The sequence below is a fragment of the Bos indicus genome, chromosome 12 (genome assembly GCF_029378745.1).
Source record: "Bos indicus isolate NIAB-ARS_2022 breed Sahiwal x Tharparkar chromosome 12, NIAB-ARS_B.indTharparkar_mat_pri_1.0, whole genome shotgun sequence".
In the NCBI taxonomy this organism is placed as follows: domain Eukaryota; kingdom Metazoa; phylum Chordata; class Mammalia; order Artiodactyla; family Bovidae; genus Bos; species Bos indicus.
Window position 1 is genome coordinate 69,362,262 of NC_091771.1, and position 18,472 is coordinate 69,380,733.

The 18,472-nt window shown below is 42.2% G+C and overlaps 1 protein-coding gene across 4 annotated transcripts in view; it reads right to left on the reverse strand.

Annotated features, from left to right (window-relative positions):
• Positions 1–18,472, reverse strand: part of LOC109566910 (ATP-binding cassette sub-family C member 4) — a 184,461-nt gene that overhangs the window by 121,257 nt on the left and 44,732 nt on the right. For 3 of the 4 annotated variants that reach the window (XM_019971635.2, XM_019971634.2, XM_070800384.1), the window contains exon 4: positions 14,895–15,119. The exons of the other annotated variant lie outside the window; for it this stretch is intronic. In XM_019971635.2, coding sequence (XP_019827194.2) covers positions 14,895–15,119 — 225 coding nt within the window. The remainder of the gene's footprint in view (positions 1–14,894; positions 15,120–18,472) is intronic. 4 annotated transcript variants of the gene reach the window in all.

Sequence of the window (18,472 nt, forward strand, 5' to 3'; positions counted from 1 at the left end):
CCGGTCCCATCACTTCATGGCAAATAGATGGGGAAACAGTGGAAACAGTGGCTGACTTTATCTTTCTGGGCTCCAAAATCACTGCAGATGGTGATTTGCAGCCAAATTAAAAGACCCTTACTCCTTGGAAGGAAAGCTATGACCAACCTAGATACCATATTAAAAAGCAGAGACATTACTTTGTCAACAAAGGTCCGTCTAGTCAAGGCTATGGTTTTTCCAGTGGTCATGTATGGATGTGAGAGTCAGACTGTGAAGAAGGCTGAGCGCGGAAGAATTGATGCTTTTGAACTGTGGTGCTGGAGAAGACTCTTGAGAGTCCCTTGGACTGCAAAGAGATCTAACCGGTCCATCCTAAAGGAGATCAGACTTGGGTGTTCATTGGTAGGACTGATGTTATTTTGGCCACCTGATGCGAAGAGCTGACTCATTTGAAAAGACCCTGATGTTTGCAAAGAGTGAAGGTGGGAGAAGGGGACAACAGAGGATGAAATGGTTGGCATCACCAACTCAATACACATGGGTTTGGGCGAACTCTGGGAGTTGGTGATGGATAGGGAGGCCTGGTGTGCTGAGGTTCATGGGGTCGCAGAGTCGGACACGACTGAGCGACTGAACTGAACTGATAATCTAGGCCAAAACATAAATTTTGTTCAACTTTTTAAAAAATATAGTGTAAAAAAATATTAGTCATTCCATTTGAAAAATAAACAATGTCTCCTTTCTCAACTGTTTTGAATCAGATGTGACACTCCATAACCCACATATGGACACACAAATGTCATCAAAGGAGCAGAGAAAAAAATGTTCTCTGCACATGAATTGAGTTTTCCAGACTAATGAGAAGTATTAATCCTTTAAGAATCCAATGTTCATTTGAACAGCATCTTCCCCCAAACCCTGCTGCAGTCGGCCTTTAAAACCAAAGACGAGAACTCAGTTCACCGTCTTAATGCTGCACTCTCCTCATCACCAGCAAGACTTATATCCAGTGCCGATGACCCTCAGTGCATAGAAGCGCTTCTGTCCCACGGAATGCTCCAAATGGCCATGCTTTTTGGGTTTTTCATACATTATAATTCTATCTTTTCCCCTGCCATCAGGTTATCCCTTCAACTGACTAGCTCACCATTACCTACTGCTATTTCTAAACTAGGTTCTGGCATCGTAATATCATAAGTGAATCAGAGTAGCAGACCCCGAATAAGAACCTAAAGGACTCAGAACAGAAAGCAGACTCAGGCTCTCACCACTTATTTTGCATTTGGCTTATTTCCTGGTTCATGGCCCTGCCCCCCAGAATTGATAATGGGAATTATTCCAACAGGCAACTAGGGTAAGCGTATGTTTAGCTCACCTGAAACAGAATACTGCTGTATTTTTCCCAGAGTGTTGCCTAGAGTTGCTTAGTAATGCTGTCATACCTGCTTACATGATTACATAATATAAAGCCATTCATCTCTGCTTTTGCGGAGAGGACGCAGAAACTGCCTAATATCTTCCCCCAGCATGAACATAATGGCTGACTATTAAACTAATGAAACTGCCATAAAACTAATCACATTGCCTCTATGGTTGTGGAGAAAAAAACTCACTGCAGGAAATAAAAAACAAAGTCAATACAAGATCAACCACCTGCTGTTCTCTCACCTGACAACTCCACTGCCTTTTTCTTGTTGCTGGCCTGATTTTCCATGGCTGGCACCCAAGCCAGCACAACCTACTCAGCTCTCTACAAGCTTTGAAGGATGTAGCAGTTAGCTTCTGCAAGTACCATTAGCTTTCGTCTAAATCCACAGCACCTACTGGAGGCACCAGAACGCCACGTATACAGAGCTGACAAGTGACCCTCTGAGTTTGAGAACCAAAATGTGGACTCCAAGCAATCCAGGCTCTCCTGGTGGCTCAAAAAGTAATCCTGCAATGCAGGAGATGCAGGTTCCATTCCAGAGCTGGGAAGATCTCCTGGTGGAAGGGAATGGCAACCCACTCCAGTATTCCTGCCTGGAAAATCCCATGGACAGAGGAGCCTGGTGGGCTACAGTCCATGGGGTCGCAAAGAGTTGGACACAACTGGGCAACTAACACTTTACTTTAAGCACCACTGGTGGGTGGAAGCCCCTGATAGCCACCATGGGGTCAGGCTAAGGACGAGAAGCCCTCAGGAGGAGTTTGTGCATATTCTCAGACCTCATCCTCTCCAAGGGCTTTGAGTCACTGAGATGATACCCTTGGAACTGCCCTGCCCCCGGCCTGGGATCAGGGAACTTTTGTCCCAATGGGGCAAAGCTCACACCTGGACACACCCCTCCTAGAGCTACAAAATACAAAGAAACTATATGGGACTAAAAATAACTGTGCTCATGTGCAGTTGGGGCAAATTCTGGACCAAAAGATACAAAAAAGACAAAAAGAACCAAGTGCCATTTCTGAAGAGCTGGGACCTAAACCAAAGGTGTGGCAAAAACAGAGTGCCCCCTCCCCCACACTCAACACCACAAAAGGAAAGGCAGACCACCTGAACTACCCCACCACAACCCTCACCCACGTAAGGAAGGAGCTTGGCCTCCTCACCTGGGGAGACAACAGGAGAGCCCGTTTTACCTCCTACAACCAGTGCAGGAGCCCCAGTACAACCTTGCCTGAATTTTTTTGGGTTCTCTAGGCAATTTCCCTCTAGTTGGGAAAGACCAAGAACCCTGGTCAGATCAACAACAGAAAGGAGGAAAACCACAGAAAGGGTGGAAAACTCCACAATGAAGCGAAAGGAGATCCAAGAACATGCATAAATATACATTTATGGCTCAGCAAGAGAAGAATCTTAATGAGAATACAAATCAACTGTGACCCCAAAAGAAGGAAGGGGAGACTTCTATCAGCATTTTTCTTTAATGAATGTTTTCCTACATCTAAAAAGTAATAATCTATCTTCTCAAATGGAATGCTCAGTGGTAAGAACTTATACATGAGGCCATATGCTGTCTTTTACAGCAACTAAACTGAGAACCATTTTTCCAATTATTTTATTGTTAGTATGCTTCCCTTCAGATCAAAAGAATACAAGGGGAAAACAACATACCCAGTCTAAACTCACTGAGGGTAAATCATTTCACTGAGAATTTATCAAAATGATAATATTTTCTAAGGGTTTTTCCTTTTTCCTAATGTTTTCTACGTAGCAAAGTGTTGAATTTGATTGAGGAGGACAAGCAACAAACCTAAAGTAACCAATGGTGCTCACTTTTATAACGTCACAGAACTAGTTGCATTACCCTTCCCTTAGACATCACCTTGGAAGCTTTCAGAAAATGAAATCTGTGCAGCAGAAAAGAAAAACAGAATGACAAAGTAGGAGATGCTCCCTAAATGTTTTCAATATACAGTTTTACAACCAAACATACCCAGCCATGCCTTAATTTCTCTTACTGATGCAAATGAAGGAATTAGGAGAAAAATGCACAGAGCCAAGAGCACAAGCTCCTCCCAGAAAGCCATCTTTGCACACTCTTTACCCAGTTCCATATCCCTAAATCCCACGTTCTCCCACTCACTGGAGTGGAGCATATAAAATATCAGGCGTTACCCAGAGTTGTGAATTCCCAGAGGTCACAAGCGAAGAAAACGGCCCGGTTAGTTCAGCTAATGAGTCCCAGAGGAAGCAGGGGATGAAGGCTTCAAAACAGAACCAAGGCAGAGCCGATTGCTCAGAAAAGCACCCAGAGAGGATGCAGTTCTCTCTGAAATGCCTTCCTTTTCCTCCATAACTAACTCAAAGTCATCACCACAGCTGAGGGCCTGGGTGAACAGTAAATTGTTTCCAATGAATACTGAGTACAGCTAACCTAGCTTTGAGGACAAAGTGATAAGCCAGCCACCCAAGGATGACTCCTATATGATTCCACATTATGTGAGGTTCCTTTTAAAATGGAAAGCTGCCACTCACGAGGCAGAGACCTGATGATGCATGGTGGTGATGCCTGCATAACAATGTGAATGGATTTAACACCAGTGACTCAATTGTAGACTTTAAAACGGCAAACCTAGTCAATTTTATGTTTTGACTGTTTGAAACAATTTAAAAAACAATGACCTTTGAAGACCAAAATGAAAATAACCACCAAACAAAAACTGTAAACGCAGTGAAATATTTAAAAGAATGGAGACATGAAAACACAGGTAGACAAAAAAATTAGAATGTTTAAAAATAGGTATGAGTCATGATTGCAGCACAAGCCCCAGGGAAAGGCAGAAGAATATACATGCTGTTCGTTCCCTTTCCAGGGAGATACCACATCTCCACCAGCCTGATCTGGCCTGCTGTTCCCTTCACCATTCCCCAGTACAGAGTTTCCAAAACTTTCTCCATGGTTAAGAATCCCTGGGGCACAGATTAAACAATACAGATTTCCAGGCCCCCTCCTTAAAAAATGCTAAGGGAGGGACTTCCCTGCTCCAGTGGCTAAGACTCCATGCTCCCAATGCAGGGGGCCTGGGTTCAATCCCTGGTCAGGGAACTAAAATCCCAATCGCCATAAGATGCAGGCTGGAGGGAGAAGGAGTAGGCGGGCTATATGGAAAGAGTAGCATGGAAACTTACATTACCATATGTAAAGGTAACCAATGCTTTTGTGACTTGGGGAATTCAAACCTAGAGGGGTGGGATAGGGAGGGAGGTGGGAGATATGTTCAAGTGGGAGGTGCGTTGCTAAGTCACTTCAGTTGTGTCTGACTGTAGCCTGCCAGGCTCCTTCTTCCATGGAATTTTCCAGACAAGGATACTGGAGTGGGTTGCCATTTCCTTCTCCAGGGGATCTTCCCAACCCAGGGATCAAACCTGGGTCACTCACACCACAGACAGACTCTTTACAATTTGAGCCACCAGGGAAGCCTGAGATTTAGAAACCCGCCTCTTAAAACAGAGATACTCTAGACTTGTCTTGGAAAAGACGAATAGCTCAGTTGGTAAAGAATCCACCTGCAATGCAGGAGACCCCAGTTCAATTCCTGGGTTGGGAAGATCTGCTGGAGAAGGGATAGGCTAGCCACTCCAGTATTCTTGGGCTTCCCTAGAGGCTCGGGTGGTAAAGAATCTGCCTGCAATGTGGGAGACCTGAGTTCGATCCCTGGGTTGGGAAGATCCCCTGGAGAAAGGAAAGGCTACCCACTCCAGTATTCTGGCCTGTAGAAGTCCATGGACTGTACAGTCCATGGGGTCACAAAGAGTCGGACATGACTGAGCGACTTTGACTTTGACTTTGACTTTCAAAGCCTAAGAGGGCTTCCCTGATGGTTCATATGGTGAAGAATCTGCCTACAATGAAGGGAGATGCAGGAGACCTGGGTTTGATCCCTGGGTAGGGAAGATCCCCACCTGGAATAGGAAATGTCAAGCCACTCCAGTATTCTTGTCTGGAGAATCCCATGGATAGAGAAGCCCGGCCAGCTATAGCCCACGGGGTTGCAAACAGTCAAACACAGCTGAGTACACACAGCACAGCACATACCCAAAACTTAGGAGTTTGTTTACATTGACTTTTGATGGAAGGGTATAGGAGTTTGGTTGTTGCTGAGGAATTTTTCAAAGAAAGCAGGGATTACCAATTAGCTTTCCAGATGGTTACCTAGTAAAAACCTATTACTCCCCATTACGCACAGCCCACCTCCAGGGGTACACATATTGTCACTATGGGACTGGCACAGCTCAAGTGGAACAGTGTGCCACCAAACTCGGTCTTGCAAACAACTGCAACAAAATAAATCCTGTCTGAAGATGACTTTGGCATATGCAGCCAAGAAAAAAACATGGATCAAAAAGACATTCCCTGTAAGGCCATGAACACAAACACCTGTCACCCTAAGACTAGTGAACACAGTGAGTCCACTCGACCATGAATACAGCTAGTGAGGAGGTAAAGGGCAGTCAATACAGTGACTCAGAAACTGAACACAAGCCGTATATATAAACACAGTAACTATATTAATATGTGTGACTGGATAAAGACTGGGAAAGAATCTACAAAAATGATGCCTGCCCTTATAGGATGGTGGTGTTTGGGGTTTCTCCTCCCAAATTTTGCAATAATGGTAAGCAAACCAGCGATGCTTATGAAACAGCCGAAGTTTCAAGGCAGACTGCCTTTGCGGATTCCTAACAGAACCAGGATTTCCTAACGAACACTTTTCTCCCCTTCTATAATAAACCCCTGCGAGCTGAATCCTTTCTTTTCTCCATCTCTCATGAATATTATAATGCATTAGAAAGTCCACACCTAATTTATTTTACTATTTTGTCTAACATGTACTGTACTACATCAGTTCACATATGAGATTAAATAAGACATTATTTTTTTCTTTCAATGACCCACCACTCTCACTAAACTCTTCACTAAATGGGCAAAATAGTAAGAATGAAATGAAGGAATGAATAGCCAGACGTGATGTCCTTTCCAATCATTTTTTCAGCTGACTCACAATTTCACATGTACCCACACACAATAGCCTTCATTGCATTTTCCTAAATCACTACTCTGATCATTTACTACCTTAATCAAAATTTCCAAGGGTTCCCCTTTACCAGCTCAGTAACTCCAACAGCCTTAAGCTCATGATCAAGACCCTGGTCCCAATATTCCTTTCTAGATGTATGTTGGAGCCTCGTGCTATGCCAACTGTGCTTCCACAATTCCCTGAATAAATCATTTTGGCTTTCTACTGCAACACTGCTCCATGCATGGACTGGCCCGCTGCAGGCATACACACTGACACAGAATAACAGACACGCACACATCACCCACCCTTCGAAGGGGTCCTCTCCTAAACCATTAAGTCTGTACACTTGAGTACCACTTAACACCCATATTTCTATTTCATCTAATTGTAGGTATTCTAGCCTTCTGTAACCGAGTGCCAGTAATGAAGATGACAGGAACGTGTGAACACTAGCTAAATGCCAGGCACTACGTTAAACGCTTTACACAGACTGGCTCATTTAATCTTCTCTACAACCTTAAGAGTTGGGTACTATTACAAATGAGGAAATGTAGGCATAGAGCAGTTAGCCTAAGGCTAACGTCTACAAAGAGGGAAAACTGTGATTCATACAAAAGCACTCAAACTACAGAGTCCTATTGTGTGTATGACCCTCCACCCTCCTAAACTGAATACATGATTCTGTAACAGGTGCCCTGCAAAATCAGTGCTCACAAAAACCCCAATGAAGCATATATTGTCTCCTTCAGTGTTTAAACTCAGGACACTGAGGCTCTGAGAAGTGGGTTCACTCACTCACAGTTCAGCAGACAGCGAAATCAAGCCTGGATCTCGGGTCTGACTGCGCTCAGTCTGCGCTCCCAGTCTCTCTCCCATCTGACCTGCCACACTGTCATCTAGCAAGTACTTGTGCACCTGATAAGAACCTGATCACTCAGTGCACAGGAGATTCCCAGCTTAGAATCTGAGCCACGGGAGAACTACAGAATGGCCACCATTGGTCAGGTTTATAGCTGCAATTTCAAAAGGGCATCTCCACTGAGAAATGTTAAACATCTAATCCACATGCTACTGCAATGTACTAGAAGATCTTGGTTATAAGATACAAGAAAGAAATTAAGCTAAAAATGCATTTGAGGCCTATCACTATCACCTGGCACCTTTTAAAACTCCCCCATGCAAAAAAAAAAAAACACTGCTATCCCAGTGGTTAAGCCTCCATGATTAACTAAGATCCAACAGTTCATGTGGTGAGAAATAAATCTGCTCCCCACTCCACCGCCAAGCCATTAGAATGAATTTCCACAGAGAGGGCTCAGGTATCCGTGTTTTTTAAATTTTCATGAATCTGTAGTGCAGCAGTTTGGGAACCACGGAGCTAAGTGTTCCCTTCCAGTTTGCAGCGCACCCCACATAGCAAGTTACCAGGTAGTATGCAATTGACACCTTTTATTCTCAAGCATCAGAAACATATCCTTTGAACAAAGCAGTTTAAACCAAACAGCCTCTCCTTGCTTAACCTGCTTTGCTCAATCTCCTGCCCACAGAAAAGTAAATCCTCACCCAGAGGATCCTTGATGAGATTAACTCTTCACAAAATGCGATTTTATATCAGCAACAAAGGCGGAAAATATTTTTTAAACTGCTAAACAGTGCAAGAAACATTACTAACACATTCTAATTTTATCTGGAAGTTAGAAAATACCATTAGAAGATAAAGTCCAAACAAGGTATCAGATGCTGTAAGAGAGTCATTTTATTTTCATTAATACCACACTGTCTCACTTGAACAATACTCAACATCCTGGTCTCTTAGAAATATAACTGCAAACTCGTAAGCAAGATATTAGATTGACCATAAGAAATCGCTGTTTCATTACCCCAAATCAGTTGAATATCTGTCATTCCCTGTGTAAAATAAACATTAGTCATTCAGTCGTGTCCAACTCTTTATGATCCCATGGACTGTAGGCCTCCAGGCTCCTCTGGAGCACACTTGGTACACAGGTTGTTTTTAAAGTCAGGCTCCATTTATCCAGAGGAGTTTGCAAGTTTGACCACTCCTGGCACCCTGGAAGGGCTCCTACTTCCAGTTCAGGCTCCAGGAGAAAGGATGCCTGCTGTCCTGATCACTGATCTTAAAACATAACTTAACTGAACAAGTGTCTGCAAAAGAGATGGGAAATGATCCGGAGAAGGAAGGGGTCTTAAGAGACAGGATTAAAGGAAAGAGAAAGAGTCCTTCACTCAGACAGATGATGGTTACCTGAAACCATGAAATAGAAATGGTGTGGATACAAGGAGCATGTAAGTTCCCCCAAATTACAAACTTCTGAAACTAGAACTACATTGCTTAGATGAAAACTGAAAACAGATCTAAGGTAAGTAAGAATATTTCTTTAAGATGCTAATGTATAGAAACAACCTCTCTGAGTTGTACTGTATGAATATCAGTAGTCATACTCTATGGTCACTACGAAGGTGAATTAGGGCTTCGTTGGTGGATCAGCGGTCAAGAATCCACCTGTCAATGCAGGAGATTTCGATCCGTGGGTCAGGAAGATCCCCTGGAGAAAGAAATGGCAACCCACTGCAGTATTCTTACCTGGGAAATCACACAGACAGAGGAGCCTGGTGGGCTACAGTCCATGGGGTCATAAAGAGTCTTAGCAACTAAGCAACAACATGAACCTAAGTGAATACTAATTGTTCCTAAGGGAACTACAGGGCTAGGGTTCTGGCCAGCCTTTGGTAAAAGCATCTTCATCAACCTCAACACTTAAATGACCTTCTTTTATGTATGTTTCTATTTAACCTTATTTAATTGCCATTGGTAATTCACAAACACTGGCCTCACACAAACACAGCCAGCAGCACTAAAACACTACCAGAACCAAGCTCACCTACACACATATTTCCCCGAAAGACACATCACAGTCTTCTGCTTAGGAACAAGAGACAACACTTCAGCACTCTTAAGCTGCAAACTCCTCTGAAAAGAACAAAAACACGAAAAGCAAGGCACCAAGCAGACCACAAAAAAGCCATCTGTTCCACAGTATGAAAGCAGAAATACATTCCACCCCACTGGGAGTATGCACGTCAGATGACAAGAAACTTAAGGGACTGTATGAACATGGGCAGAAGACCAGGAAAGTATCCCAATTTTTTTAATGATTTTTAGAATTTTAAGTAAATTTTAGAATGATTTTTAGAATTACACATAAATTTTAGCAAGTAGGCAAATTTCCAAATACAGAACCTATGAGTATTCAGGAATACTCTTGTTTTTCAAACACTACATCAAGTACCCCCATGGACTGTACCCCAAGGACTGTAGCCTGCCAGGCTTCTCTGTCCATGGGATTTCCCAGGCAAGAATACTGGAGTGGGTTGTCATTTCTTCTTCAGGGAATCTTCCCTACCCAGGAACTGAACCCATGTCTCCTGTACTGGCAGTGGGTTCTTTACCATGGAGCCACCGGGAAATCCCTACAGATCTACAACAAAAGATAAAGGCAAATTGGGATGTTTGCAGGGAATCAAGTCATCTTAGAAGCTGAAACAACAAATGACGAAATCTCTCCTGCAAACCACCCTTTGGGTAACAAACACTAAAGAGAATTAGGATGAGATATCAGTCACATTAAGAAGTCTGGCAAACTGATCAGATTCTGCAGGTAAATCTGCCCTGGGTAACAGGCAGCAGAGAACACTCAGTGACTTCCCTGACTATCTGCTCTGGCTTTACCTGGCATTGGGAGCACACCATCCCATTATCAGGACTCACCGTGGGAGACCATGCTTCTTAAAATCTCTGTGCCATATGACAAGACCATCCTGATTAGTGATACTCTCATGCTGCCTGTCCCGCATCTGAACATCCATAGCATTCAGGCATGAAGACAAGGACAGGACTGGCAAACGGGAGAGACATTCTCACTACTGACTTGGGCTGGAGATTGACAACTATCTTCAATGCAGGCTCAGCTTGCTTTAAGTTTTCATCTTTCCCTATTCCAGGTCCACCTCCCATGCTCTAAGCTGGGGGAGTTATTACCCTTTGAGATTTGAAGCTGGCAGAGTACTCCTTCTTCTGTGCTCCAACCATAAACAGACAGGAATTAACACACTGGTCTCACTGTAAAGGTGATAGGTGACTCATGCTGGGAATATCACCAGGGACTCCTGGCGATTTTCTAAAAGGAGACAGTATAAGGCTTAAACCCTGTTTATTTAACCTATATGTGGAGCACACCATGAGAAACACTGAGCTGGATGAGTTACAAGCTGGAATCAAGATAGGAGGGAGAAACATCAACAATCTCAGACATGCAGATGATACCACTCTAATGGCAGAAAGTGAAGAGAAAGTAAACAGCCTCTTCATGAAGGTGAAGGAGGAGAGGGAAAGAGCCAGCTTAAGACTAAACACTAAAAAAAACTAAGATCATGGCATCCAGCCCCATTACTTCATGGCAAATAGAAGGGGAAAAAGGTCAAAGTAGTGACAGATTTCCTCTTCTTGGGCTCTAAAATCACTACGGATGTGATTTTATTTCATGGGACTGCACCCATGAAATCAGAAGACGATTGCTTCTTGGAAGGAAAGTGATGACAAACCTAGTCAGTGTGTTGAAAAGCAGAGACGTTACTCTGCCGACAACGGTCTGTATAGTCAAGGCTATGGTCTTTCCAGTGGTCATGTATGGATGTGAGAGTTCGACTGTGAAGAAAGCTCAGTGCCGAAGAATTGATGCCTTTGAACTGTGGTGCTGGAGAAAACTCCTAAAAGTCCCTTGGACAGCAAGGAGATCAAACCAGTCAATCTTAAGGGAAATCAACCCTGAATATTCATTGGAAGGACTGATGCTGAAGCTGAAAACTCCAACACTTTGGCCACCTGATGCGAAGAACTGACTCCTTGGAAAAGTCTCTGATGCTGGAAAAGACTGAGGGCAGAAGGAGAAGAGGGCATCACAGGATGAGATGGCTGGATGGCATCACTGATACAATGGACATGAACTTGGGCAAACTTCAGAAGATAGTGAGGGACAGGGAGGCCTGGTGTGCTTCAGTCTAAGGGGTCGCAAAGAGTTAGACACGACTAGGCGACTGAACAACAACAAGGTTTAAAACACTATTCCTTTGACGGATCTGTGTTCTTAATGCCAGTTAGCTGACTTCACAGAAAAACACAGCCCATGTTGCATAATCCCGATATTTGATAAGAAGTTCGAAAAAAAATTGCCCTAGAGATCTGAGGAATCTGAATAGACATCCTGAGCTGCTTCAATAGACCACCAATTGGAGTCACTAATCCAAATGAAATGTCATGTCTATAAAAACTTTTCATTTAGTCCTCAAGTCAAACAGAAAGATCAGTGATCAAGTGTGGATGTAAAATAATGTTATCACAATAAAACAGAGTCTGGAAGTTCCTTAAAATACTAAAGATAAAATTAGCATATAGTATAGAAATTCAGCTTCCTGGGGATGCACTCAAAAGAACTGAAAGCACAGACTTGAGCCAATACTGGTGCACCCAGGTTCACAGCAGCATTATTCACAACAGCCAAAATGTAGGAACAGCCAAAATGTCCAACAACAGATGAAAGGATGCACAGAATGTTGCATAGACCTGCAATGGAATGTTATCCAGCCTTTAAAAGGAATTGAATTCTGACACCTGAGTCATCTAGAGTCATTAAATTCAGAGCAGTAGAATGGTGGTGAGGCGCTGGGGAGTCAGTGTTTAATGGGTATAGAGTTTCAGTCTGGGATGGCGAAAAAGTTCTGAAGATGAATAGCACTGATGGCTGCAACAACAATGTGAACGAACCTAATGTCACTAAACGCTGCACTTAAAAAGAGTTAAAAGGGGGGCTTCCCTGGCGGTGCAGTAGCTAAAACTATGCGCTCCCAATGCAGGGGGCCCGGGTTTGAGCCCTGGTTAGGAAACAGATCCCACATGCTGCAACTAACACCTGGTGCAGCCAAACAAATATATTAATTTTTAAAAAAGAAGTTAAAGTGGTAAACTTGATGTTGTGTATATTTTACTACAATTTTTTTTTTAAAAAAGCAATGACCAAAAGAAAAAAACAAAAACAAAAAAAATAAATAAATAAATAAATAAAAAGCAATGACCAAAAGTAATTTTACCAAAGCAGTCAAAAGGTAAATTAAATAAGTCACCTGTATATATGATATATTCCAAAGGATCATTCAAAGTTACAACTGTGCCTTAGCAGCCATTTATAACACCCAAGCTGATTTCTTTCCAGGACCAGAGATCAGGAGGTGGGGCCTGAGCATGAACCACAATCGTTCTGAGGGGCCTTTCAGAGCTGTTCAGCAGCACCAGCTTTTGCCCTAATGAATCAGTCTGCCGGTAACCTGCATAGAAGTGTTGAATTTCTCCACCCCAGCGGGATCTTAGATGCAAGGCTGGAAAAAGTTCTTTCTCATGTTTCTGGAATTCCTGGTTACGTCTGTGATTTACCCCAATAATACCTGACTTCATAAAGGGACAATTCTCTTAGCCTAATCAAGTCAGCAAATTAATGGCTTTGGGAGATGTTTACATTCATCCAAGCAAAAGTGCCAGGGCCAGATCGGATTTCCCAAAGGCAATGTTCCAAAGTGTTAGTGCGAAGAGGAAGAAAAACAGGTGGACCCTGGCTCACCTGTGCAGCAAAGAGAAAGCTTTATTTCACTGAACCATCAGACCTAACAAAAGATTTTTACAATGTGGATCTGGTGAAATTTCCTCTTTATTTATGGGAGCTAAGCATGATCTGGAAAGACAAACATCTAGCTAAATTTGGGGAGTCAGAGTGTCTATCTCCTAAATAGTAGATGGTATCATAGAATATCAAAGAACGTGATGAACGACAAGGAAGACCCCTGACCAGAGTGTAGGGGCACCACGGCCATTTCCACATCACCCAGGAGGAAACTGGCTCAGATGCTGCAGCCAAACACAGACAGTGAGATGCCAGGCCCCCGGGGATGACCCAGCCCTGAGATTAACAAGACTCCGCTCAAGAGAAAATGAGGAGACAAGTCACATTTTGCCAACAAATGTACCCTCAGGAAGCAGAAGTCTAAATAAGTAGCAACTAGATGAAGAAGTGATAATTTCAGTTTAAACTGTTTGGCTTTAGACTTCAATGACAATTTTAATTGTTTTGTAATAAAAATTGTATATATATAAGGTGTACAATGTGAGGCTTAGATACAATGGCAAAAATTACTATAGTAAAGCCATTGAACACATTGACAATGTTGTTGTCCTTTTTGTGTGTGTCTGCTATCTCAGTAAATTTCAAATTATCTAATACAGTCAAATGAAAATTCTTTAAAAAGTAAACAGGGCAGAGATACCCAGGATCAAGTTTATAAAGGGCACTTCAGCTCCTGACAGTGGCAATTTCTCTGTAAATCCCCCAGAAATCCTCACTCTCTTTACACTTGTTAAGACCAGGGTAACCTATGGAATAATTTTATGGGTATTTCTCAGCACAAAAGCACTAAAATCATCAAACCAGGTCATACTAAAACTGCTATATTGCTTACTAAAGAAAAAAAGGAAATCTATTATGAAAAAAACTAAATGAATGGCAGCCAACAAATTCTCTTCAAAATTACTAAAAACAATGAAAAATTTCCAGTTTTATCCAAACATCTACTGTCTTTACTACTGTTATTAACGATCACAACTATATAACACGATGAGTGAGCCTATATGTGGCATGGATTCCATTTACATTTTTTTAGTAAACATAATTATAATGAACATGATTAGATGCAATGTTTGAAAAAAAATAAGCATTCCTTTTCTCAAATACATTCCTTTCTCCTAGATTTAATTTTATAGATCCAATTACAGAAGCTTTCTAGTAAATACAACTTTGTGTAAATAAAGGTTTTCATGAACAACAAAATTTCCATTAATACCACTATGTGATTTTGGCATGAAAACATTAAAAATCAACTTCATATCTCTGATGCTTATAGACTTCTTTATAAATTTACTGAATATTATACAAGAGCCTGTGAATAAACATTATCAAAAGCTGTCCTGACCTGATCTCAATACAAATCTCTTCATTATGTTTTCGTAACATTTTCTTAAACAACAAAATGGGCTGGATGCAAAGAGCAAAATTCCATAGCATGGTGTAAATGAGCATAATCATTAAAGGAAATTGTTCTTCTTGGGTATAATGTGTCTTACTTTTTTACTGAAGTATACTTGATGTGCAATGTTATATATTACACGTGTACAATAGTGACTCACGATTTTCACTAGTTATAAAATTTTAATTGACAGAGAACTTTCCCAAAATGCTTCTGGTACTTCATGAGAGGTACACACTTTGGTACCGAGTGACACTTACCTTGCGGTAAATCATGTGGCACATGGCTACTCTCAGCCTCATCCCCGCACACTGGACGTGGTAGAAATACAAGTGGTGTAGAATGGCCAAGACAAGCGTGCAGGCGCTCAGCACCCCGGCATAGCCGTGGGCTTCGTACAAAGCAGCAGAGTCAGAGGGATCGTAGTTTTCAAAATAACCAATAATTTTCCCCAGAATTATGGGCTGAACTACTCTGGTACTTTCCTAAAAACAAATTTTAAAAAATCTTCATTAGACATACAAGCCGAATCAGGTTTTCTTTTAGGCTTTGGTTTGTTGGTGTTTTGTTTTTTTTCCCACTCAACAGAGTAAAGACTTTATTCAGCCCTCAAACCTTAAATCATAAAATCTAGTTGGACGATTGAACCTAATTGGATTCGTGGGTGCTAAGTCACTTCAGTCATGTCCGACTCTTTGCGACCCCACGTACTGTAGCCCGCCAGGCTCCTCTGTGCATGGGATTCTCCAGGCTACGGGTTGCAATGTCCTTTTCCAGGGGATTTTCCCTACCCGGGTATCGAACCCAGGTCTCTTAGGTCTCCTGCATTGGCAGGCGGGTTCTTCACCACTAGCACCACCTGGGAAGCCCCAAACCAGGTTTTCTTAACACATGCTTTACTTTTATTATTACTTGTTAAAAAGGCATCTTGACAAAATACAACATTCCTAGTTAATCTAAAGAAAAAATCCACAGGTACACTATCTTCTATAAGACAAGCAGACAACAGTTTTAACCTAGGCAAAAATGTGGTAAAAACAATAAAGCCTTAGTGCACTGCGGTTAGTACATTGTGGATGCTTGTGGTTAGTACATTGTGGATGCTCAGTAAATACTACAACCAGTGCTTTAGAACCCATTTGGCAAAATACCAAGTGACTCCTGGCTTCAGATGAGCATAAGAAAGGTAAGAAATTTGTTTGCATATGAACAAGCCCTTTTGGCAGCCTGCTCCTGATCCCCTGTATTCTCAGTGTCCCAGCCCAACAGAAATTCAAGGTCATTCACATACAAGAGGACCACTCTTGCCATCTCTGTCAGCTTTAAGAGGCTTTATGGAGGGGAAGCTGAAGACGACAGCACAGGAGTAAGACAGGGAGATCGTCAGCCTCCCCACAAATACATCAGAAACTCATTAAGAGGGACTACCCTGGTGGTCCAGTGGCTAAGACCCCATGTTCCCAATGCAGGGGGCTCAGGTTCAATCCCTGGTCAAAGAAAAAGATCCCACATGTAACAACTAAGAGTTTGAGCAACTAAAGATCCTATATACCACAACTGAGACCTGCTGCAGAAGCCAAATAAATAAATATTAAAAAAACAAACAAACAAAAACAACCTAATCAGGAGCCTTTATAAACTGAGACATTGGCACAAACATAAGATACCCTCTTTCCAACCCTGAACTCTACACATACAGGGATCAAGAGAATGGAGTCCAGCTTCTGCTGGAGTTTCTCGAAGAAATCAGGCTTGGGAGATTCCCAGGATCCCAGGCCCAGGGTACACTGTATCACTGTCTCTCCAGCCCAGAAGTTGCGATATTCCTTGGAGCCAAAAATTAAATACAGCAGAAGCCAAGCTAAAAAAAATGATGTCATCCATGTTTCTTCATCTGCCAAACACTACAGGTACTGGTTTAGAATACATATTACCAATCTTCTTTTCCCCAAGGCAAAAATTACAATTCTAAACCAATGAGTTGGGAAGCATTGGGACTTATATCTTAAGTATGGCATAGGGAAAACAATTTTCTTTCACAAAACTAATGTCAAAAAAACTGCAACACTTGCCCACTCTGCCAAACGGACACTCCACCCCACAATCTACTTCTGCCCACTTGTCGCTCCTTGAAGGTCCCTTTCTCTCTCACCAAGGAAAACCAAACACTCATGAAATCCAAGTCACCAAAAGTAAACACCTTGGCCCTCGACATCATTTCCTCCAGAATTCTCAAAGGACAAAATGCCAGAAAGTTTGGAGATTGTTCCAGAATTCGGTTTTTCCTTTTAAGCAGTCCCTCCTTAATAATACAGACAAGGTATATAATTGATGGGTTTGCTTTTGATAGCTCTGTCTGTCCAAAGCCAAAGAAGCCACATGCAGGACAAAGGGAAGGAGAATCAAAAACTTCAATCAGCAAACAAAACTAACACATATTTTCTGCTCAGTCAACTAATGCCTGATCAGATTATTCACAGAATGCTGTCTCCGTCCTTCACAGGAATGCAACACGGAAGCCCACTCATGTCTTGCTCTGCACACACAAACCCACACATTCACTGACGGCCTTGCCTTCCACAAGGTCATGGAAGGTTTCATCTAGTAGGGAAAAGAAGGTGAACACTGTTTAGCTGAATATTTAAGAGTAAGATGATCATATGAGAGTAAGTTTTCCCAAGAACACAAAGGCTCGTTGTTACATTTCCAGCAAGCCCCATGATTCATCCCAAGGGGCATGAAGAGCTTATTTAAAAAGCCCCTCACATAGTATATTGCAAAACACACTGTTTATAGACTTCACTGAGAGAGAAGTCTGAAGAAGTCTTACACAGAGAAGCAAGAATGTCAAACTGTACACAAAGGCAGTCCCAGCCCAGGTGTGACCCAGAGCAGTCCAGAGCTGCAGCCTACAGACCTGGGGCTCTGCACCAGAAGCCCAGTGGTAACAGCCGCCAACCCAAACTTTCCTAAAACTTAAGATTATCTCTGGAATCACTATTGTCTGTGACTCAGCTCTCCACTTGGGCCTAACATTGAAAACCCACCAAAGAGAATACCAACAGAAGTAACAAATTCAGGAAAAATTAGTTTTTGTAAAATAAGGATCACTACTGCCTTAGCATCTTGATTTTTTCCACTGAGGCCAACTTGAATAACCCAGTTGATCAAACAGTCTCATTAAGGAGTATATCTGGTCCATGACCCAAAGTGTCCACACTTCTGTCTGTTCTTGACCGTAACCCTCAACTGAGTGAGAAATAAAACTGAGAAAACATTCAGTATCAAAGTTTTAAGTAGCCAAATGAAAACTTTCCAGATAAACAGGAACAAGGTCAAAATTACTCCTATAATCCCTTCATATTTGATACCCAAACTACAACTCCACAAACCAACTGAGAGGACAGTTTTTATTCCTTCACAAGAATTATTCACAACTGCAAAGCCAAAAAGGATTTTTACAAGATCCCAATATAATACCACAACACCGCATGGTTCGAGGTTCGAGTCTCTGAGGCAGACACTGCTTGGTGGAGTCCTTGGTATTCAGCCTCCGGAGAGCACCTCCCATGTGACCCTATCTCTTGTTTTTAGGGGAACTTCTTACACAGCTTGATGCTAGAAACTCCCCAGTGGGTACAGTTCCTCATCTATGATTCCACATGTGCTGCTTTAAACATTTCTTGCCCAAGTCTGTTATCTCTGATTCATGAGAAAAAAAAGAAAACACAGGAACTAGAAACCATCTAACACAGAAGGAAGTAAGTGGGTGAGCTTATGGGAAAATGAACAGGCAGCTAATCTTTAGAAACTGAGGAGATAACAATGCTGGACTTGA